The sequence below is a fragment of the Morone saxatilis genome, unplaced genomic scaffold, assembly GCF_004916995.1.
Source record: "Morone saxatilis isolate NCDOM2014 unplaced genomic scaffold, NCSU_SB_2.0 Contig9, whole genome shotgun sequence".
Lineage (NCBI taxonomy): Eukaryota > Metazoa > Chordata > Actinopteri > Moronidae > Morone > Morone saxatilis.
The window spans coordinates 21,540,561-21,548,106 of NW_023340268.1; the positions used below are offsets into that span (position 1 = coordinate 21,540,561).

The 7,546-nt window shown below is 39.0% G+C and overlaps 1 protein-coding gene across 2 annotated transcripts in view; it reads left to right on the forward strand.

Annotated features, from left to right (window-relative positions):
- Positions 1 to 7,546, forward strand: part of sept7a (septin 7a) — a 41,403-nt gene that overhangs the window by 32,365 nt on the left and 1,492 nt on the right. The window contains exons 10-14 of one of the 2 annotated variants that reach the window (XM_035681268.1): positions 2,483 to 2,534; positions 3,240 to 3,365; positions 3,778 to 3,798; positions 5,116 to 5,251; positions 5,341 to 5,486. In XM_035681268.1, coding sequence (XP_035537161.1) covers positions 2,483 to 2,534; positions 3,240 to 3,365; positions 3,778 to 3,798; positions 5,116 to 5,251; positions 5,341 to 5,486 — 481 coding nt within the window. The remainder of the gene's footprint in view (positions 1 to 2,482; positions 2,535 to 3,239; positions 3,366 to 3,777; positions 3,799 to 5,115; positions 5,252 to 5,340; positions 5,487 to 7,546) is intronic. The other variant, XM_035681269.1, reaches the window with a different exon arrangement.

Below are 7,546 nucleotides of genomic sequence, written 5' to 3' on the forward strand. Positions count from 1 at the left end.
CACACACACACACTGGGGAACTGCGCTATCGAGTAACCACTGTGATAGACTAGATAGAGATAGCATTAGCATGGGGAGTGCTGGACCAAATTATTAAAAAAATAGATCACTCCTTATTCATTTGTTTGTTTTATTGAACACTGTCGAACAATATAAATTTGGGATAACATAAAATGCAAATTTCACATATAAATAATTTGTTTGATTTAATGTTAATGAAATTTACTTGGCAGCTGGACTCAGAGGCACGGCAGCATCTTAGACCAAAGAGACAAAATAAAAACTCACCAAAAACGCAACCGCCAGTTTGCAGTGAAAGGAGGCAAGACCGAGCTCTGTAAACAGACCACAGAGAGGCTGTGATAGCAACACAGGCAAAGGGAGTGAAAAAGGGATCATGACTCAACTTTATCTTTACATAGAGAATAGCTGTTTGCTGTTATATTCATGCATTCAATCTGATATATATAACCTTTAACGTTACATAGAAAACGATAAAACATAAACATTGGTTAAAAAAAAAAAACACTAAGCATGCTCAATAAAACTGTGCAAAGGTTATATTTATATTTAATAAATTGTCCCAATAAAAATTGCATAGTGGTTAGTTGTAGAGAATTGTTCATTTTTGACGTAGAATAAACTGGCAGCTGTCGCATCAACTTTATTATAAATTACTATAAGTACATATATAAAATGTCACAAATAAGCTAAAATGAAACCCATGATATTTAAAAGTGAGATGTCTGGCAGGAAATTTAGGAAAATACCCATCTAGCAGGGTGGCAGCTCACCGCCTGCATTGTGTAGGCAGACCGCTCGATATTTAGCTGTGCTGGGTCGGCCCTTTGTTGGCGTGCCGCTCAGAATTTGATAGAAACATGAGGATTTAATGGATACACTAAACATGTTTGGACGGCCTCAACGATAGACACACAATGTTTCAGTCAGCAGCACTGAATGTAAACAGAACTGGGTTTCATCATAAGAAGATTAAAAGATTACTCCACAGGGCACCTTTAATACATGTGTATCCAATCTGTTTAAATTGTAAATGTCTGTTAATAAACATAATACCAGATCATGTAATCCTCAGTCATATTTTGTATAAACTGGCTCAGAGACAATAGGCTTCTGTCTTCCACTGCCAGTTAAACTACTTATCTCGACCAAAGAACTGGAACAAAATAAACCTCCATGAAGAAATCACAATACTGAGCAATACTGACGATATGAAAATACGTGTTACACACTCGTGCCACTGGTGGGAAAGGCACGGGATATGAGAATCCTTTTTGACCTGACAGAAAGTTACTGTGACAAGATGCATGAGACATTACAACATATTGAGCTTACAGAATATAGAGTCTGACAGAGCTCAGAGGTGTTTACTGTAGCAGAAAGGGAACATTCCGGATCTTATAGATTCTGTTGTCGTCTCTAGGGCTGCAACTAACGATCACTTTTATTATTGATTAATTGGTCGATCCTTTCCTTGATTCTTGGCAATTCCCAAAGTTTCCCAAAGTCCAAGCTGATGTCATCAGATGTCTTGTTTTGTCCACAACCCAAAGATATTAAGTTTATTGTCATAGAGGACTAAAGAAAGCAGAAAATACTCACATTGGAGAAGTTGAAATCAGAGATTTTGGACAGTTTTTCTTAAAAGATAAAAATAGCTGGCGATTATTTTAATAGATGACAACTAATTGCTTCATTGTGGCAGCTCTAGTCATCTCAGAACAACAGCAGTACAGCCCAGTGGGTGATTTGTAGGAGTGCCACTATGAAACTGGTTTGCCACTAGCGTTTGTCATCCATGGGGAGTGAGTTTCGGAATACCACAAATGTTTTTGGCTCCATGTCAGCATAAATATGGAGAGAGGGAAGGTCCCTGAAAAGCTATGCAAGTCACTCTACCACAGCAATCTAGAGAAACCTCAGGGGACTGTGGTGAGGCTTCACTGTAGGAGGGACACAAACAGCAGCACATGATGCCGCCTGCTGATGGCTTCTGGCACTACAGCCATGAGAGACACTCTTGTTGCACTTCTTGTCTTCTGTTTATTTGCTATAATTGACTTAAGGGAATACCATGGCTAACCAATTACTATTGCTAGCTCTGGCCATTGGTTTTATTGGTTATGATAACATTGTACTCACCAAGAAAATTGAGGGGCCTGGGAATATTGCAACATCATTAAAAGTAAGTTATATGGCAAGAGCAGTCATACTTATTGTAGTTGTCAGGGCACGCAGTTTGTTGCCCCAGTGGCCATATTTCTAGCAATTCTGCCACATTCCGAGATCTCAGCAATCACTTGGTGTTTATATGATGCATTGTTGAATATCGTTTGCCATATTTCTGTCTTTCTTTGCTGTATTCATAAACCCTACTGGGATCAGTTATGTTCATTTGTTGCAGTGCTATAATCACTCTGTGTTATTGTATTTAAACTGCTCTGTTTGTCTCTTCTCGCAGTGGAGAACGGAGAACACTGTGATTTTACAATCCTTCGGAACATGCTCATCAGGTGAGTAAAGACACATGCTGGGCTAAGTATCAGTGTTCATTACCTGACACCTGACTGTGGAAAATGAATCCTCCTAGTGCTCCTAATGGTATTCCCAAGAATCTACTGGGCCAGAATGAAAACGGAGCCAAGAAAGCTGTAGAGACGCTTTGCGCTGGTGGTTTGAAAATAGTTGTTTGTTGAGTCTCATTCCCAGCATCAATATTTGACAACCAGGGAATGGAACTCAGCGATCATCTTTCTCAGCTCTGATTGGTTGTTTTTGTTCAGACCGGGTGGAACCTGATTTTTTTTTTTTCACAGATTATCTGTCTCATGTTCTACTGTCAGGATATAGTGAAAGCTTCAACAAATATGAGAAAAAGTAATTTTTATAAAAGTTACTTACTGCAGCTTTAACTCATAAGAATATTCAGACATTGGGACTGAAATGTGAAAAAAATATTAAAATAAAACAAATAACGTTTTTGATAAAATGTTGGCACATTTTTAAACAATAAGACGATATTGTGACAGGTGATAACGTATATCGTACGATAAGTCAATATCATAATTATTGTGACAGGCCTGTATAGCAAAGTACAATACTTGTGTATACCGTATAAAGAAAAGGTATTGATATATTTTTTATTTTTAAATGATGTTCTCAAAAAGCTAATTGGTAGTTATAGTGAGAGTAAATGTGCTATTTTACTTGTTTTCCAGGACCCACATGCAGGACCTCAAAGATGTTACGAACAATGTGCACTATGAGAATTACCGCAGCAGGAAACTTGCTGCAGTGACCTATAATGGTGTGGACAACAACAAGAACAAGGGACAGCTAACCAAGTAAGTTAATCCGTACAGTGTGAGCTGTTCATGTTTCTGAAATGAACTGTAGTAATGTGAAATAATGGGATGATGTTTGGCTGCTGGTTCTGTCAGGAACCTGTGAACAGCTCATTCACTGTGTAACTGTGGAGGAAACTGCAGTTCAGAGGTCAAAGTCTGCAGCGACTACAGATTTAAGTTGGCAAGCTGTCACTTGGGCAGTCCAGACCTTTAAACCGATTCCTGGCCCAAACAAGTCAGCACTAACCCCCCACTAACTGACCACCAGTGTCAGTTGTGTCTAATCTCACAGTACTAACTGACTGCTAATCCACCGGCTGCAGCTGTCAGTGATCACCAGCACTCTCACACAAGCTAATGCATGGTTAATAGCAGCATGCTAAGTGTCTCTGCATCTGTTTGTTTTTAGACCTGAGACGACTGACGGCATGTAAGTGTTAACTTCACTTCTTTAAAGCCTCTCCATGCAAAGCAGTTTTTTACTCCTTTCTGTCAGTTTTTATTTTCCCTACTTCATAGGATTTTCTGTTTTGTTTTGTTTTTGTTTTTTGGCCTTGTTTGGCCATATATTACAGAATGTCATAGTAATATTATCAAAACATGTCATTGCTTATAAGCTTCTACATGACCTCTGTGTAATATATCCAATCAAAGTCATTCACCAAAGCCTTCATCTGGTTTGGCTATTTGTTTTTCAGTTTCATTAGACATTTCTTATTCACCACTGTTAAGACCATACTGTGCAGCTACTGTGCAACTAATGGCTAAATACTATACAAACGCTGGCTAATTAATCTATAATATATGATAAGTATGTGGCATAAAATGAGCACCCATCAGGATGAAACTGTTCATGTCAACCTCATAGTTTGTCATTTTTTATATCTACAATGGCTATGAAATCTCCCACTTGCCTAAATAAGCCCCAGAGGTGTCAAAAGAAATGGTAGCAAAATACATCACTTGAAGTTATAGCTAAATAAAATCCACTAACACAATCAATGCAGGTAATTAAAATGAAATTAACTTGTTAACTAACCGCAACAAAAATGTAATGATTATTTAAAAAAGCTACAGTTTGCTAGATGGATATATATTTATCTGACTGCAGGGCTATCAGTGGAGTACTAAAGTTAGACAGTATGTTAAGATTTTAGCATGCTAACATTTGCTAATTAGAACTAAGTGCAAAAAGTGAGACTGATGGGAATGTTATTCTTTGTGGACCACATTGGAATCCCTAGAGTCACGCTGTTAGCATAGCTAAATTTCATAATAAATGGTATACGGTTTATCTGCCCTCACCTGTACACAGATAATGAAGAAACTTAGCTCGCTAACGTGCCAAAAGGCTAACTTAGAATTAATAACAATGTAAAAGATTTTTACTAGCCTCTTAACATTGCTTATTAACACGTCAGACAAGTTTTACATTCACAAACAAGATGATATCAGCTACGAGATAAAGACCTCCAATATGGCTGCAGAAAAGTGTGGTGTTTTGTTTTTGGTTAGTATCAGAATTAGTATTTCTTCTCCTACAACGCCTTGTCCTGTCACTTCCCAGCTACAACCCTTGCAAGCAAGCTGTGCTTTTCCTCCTTCCCTCATCCCCTCTCCTCTCCTTTCATCACTGTGCAGTCAGGAAGACCTTTATTAGTGGGAGGGGGGACACATTTCTGCTTAACACTGCTAAAGCAATCCATCCTGCGTACTGTCTGTATGAACGCTGGCTTTATGTCTCCAGGAGTCCTCTGGCCCAGATGGAGGAGGAGCGACGGGAGCATGTGTCCAAGATGAAGAAGATGGAGCAAGAAATGGAACAAGTGTTTGAGATGAAGGTCAAGGAGAAGCTCCAGAAGCTCAGAGACTCCGAGGCTGAGGTAAACTACTGAGGGTGTTTTTTGATGTTTATTAGTAGTTTATTAGCTTTTATAAATGCTAGATTAACCTCTGTCTGTACTCCCTGCAGCTGCAGAGGCGCCACGAGCAAATGAAAAAGAACCTGGAGGCCCAGCACAGAGAACTGGAAGAGAAACGCCGCCAACACGAGGACGAGAAGGCCAGCTGGGAGGCCCAGCAGAGGATTCTGGAACAGCAGAAACTAGACGCCTCCAGGTAAACACACCATCACACGTAATGATCAATACTCGTTTATAGAGTTGAAGAGAAGGTTTACCAATTATAAATTCAATGGGCCAGATCTAAAAACCAGAAAAAGGAAGATGTGCCTATTTAAACCTTTGTTTAGCTTTAAGTTTGTAGGGAAGGTTTCTCAATATGGTGCCTCTGAATATTCTATACTTTAACTACCACAAGCCACTCATTGCAAATTCAACACATTGGTTTGCTTCTGGAGAAGGCAGGGTTTATTCTCCATTTTATGTTTCAGTCTTCAGAAACATATTTTCAGTAAAGCACTTCCCTACTTGGGATTGTCAGATATTTTGAACAGCTACTGAGAATGCTCCGAACTCACAGTGAAAACGTTGAACTGTAAAAGATACAACTGTTGGTGTCGCTACATCCGTAAACCTGCTGCCCGATCGGGACTGCACATGTCCAGTACTCAACAGAGATGAGACAGAAGTGAGACGGCTCACTCGTTAGCTACTTTAATACACTATGTACTTTACTTATTTTGTCATATCAGATTTATGTATGTTAGTCCATTTGGAGGTTGCCTCTGGGCCTGATGTGGTTGCCAGTTGTGAGCCGGGTCCACAGGCTTCTTGTCCTAATCTTAACTTGCAACATGAGTCTGCGCACTGTTACCGATGACCTTGGAGGAAAACTGAAATCACCCAAAATTTGAAAAACAAAAACAATTCAATCAAAATAAAATGTATAAAATAAATTGCACCCATTACAATAGGGAGTAATAAGGCAGCTATTTAGTGCAGAGATCCAACAGAAAAATAAAAGAAACAAAAACCCCTTCAGAATCCCACAATACTGCTTTGTTTTCTTTTATGACTTGGGAATAAATTTCATTGCAGAAAGATGTTGCAATAAGGGCCTTCCCCCACCACAGAGCCACAGTAGATGTTCTCAGTAGCCTTTCTTCACAACTGTGGTCATTTTGTGGTGTGGGCTAATAAGAAGCTCTTAGAGCGCCAGGTCCGACGCTGGACATTTGGTGCCTTAGACAGGATGTCCACTGGCGCCCCCAAGTGGACTGATCTTTTCTTGGGAATATTTTTCGTAACAATTTTTAAGAGTTTATTATTTTAAATTGAGCTTTATTCAGCTTCTGGTCTGCGTCATGATTGTCCAGGTTACCAATCATCTGTGCAGGACTGTCTTTGAGTCATTTCTATATTGGGGTTTAACTTCCAATACTTGAATCTTATTTTCAATACTCTCAATTTTTTTCCCTCATTAAAAAACTTGCAGGGCACATTTTAGGCCTGCGTTAAAACGAGTGAAGCAGTTTAGACATGTTTCATAGCTCAGCAACAGTAGAGAACAACTACTGTCCAATGATCCCAAACAGTGAACACAATAACTGCACTTCATGTAAAATGAAAGATTTGCATTTATTTTGAGAAGATTATTTTCTGTGAATATTGATCGGAGAGGAGTTTAGGAACTTTCATACAGTTCTGTCTGTATTATGTGTTTTTTTCATCTAAAAACAATTATACAGACTTAAAGGCTTCTTTTTGACAAATTCAGTGTTTTCTTCTCCCTGATACTTGGCCATTGTTCTGTTAGCTCTTTTGCTAACAGAACAATCCCTTTCTTGTTTTTAACTGCATACTTTTCCAATGCAGGACGAGGCTGTTGAGCAGAGAGTGAAGGCTCTGTGAATAAAGCTTGTGTTCAGAGCTTCCTGTAAAATGTATATCTTAAAAAATAATCTAAACTTAAATATAACTATTTTATTTAGTCACAGAAAATAACAAAATCCTGAGATATAGGCCTACTGAGTTTTCTTACACCCCTTGAAAGCAAGAAGGTCTCTCAACCCCCTGTGAAGCTTTGGCAACCCCTAGGGGGGGTCCCAACCTCCAGGTTGCCATCGAGCTTCATTGTGAATCTGTTGCAGGAATGTCTGGACAGGTTTTAGACAAATTCTCCACTTGTCAACCAAACAGCAGCACTTAAAAGGAGTGATTCACCTGAAAAATGGCTCTGAATTAGAGAGAGCGCTTTGCTCACATTTGTCACAACCA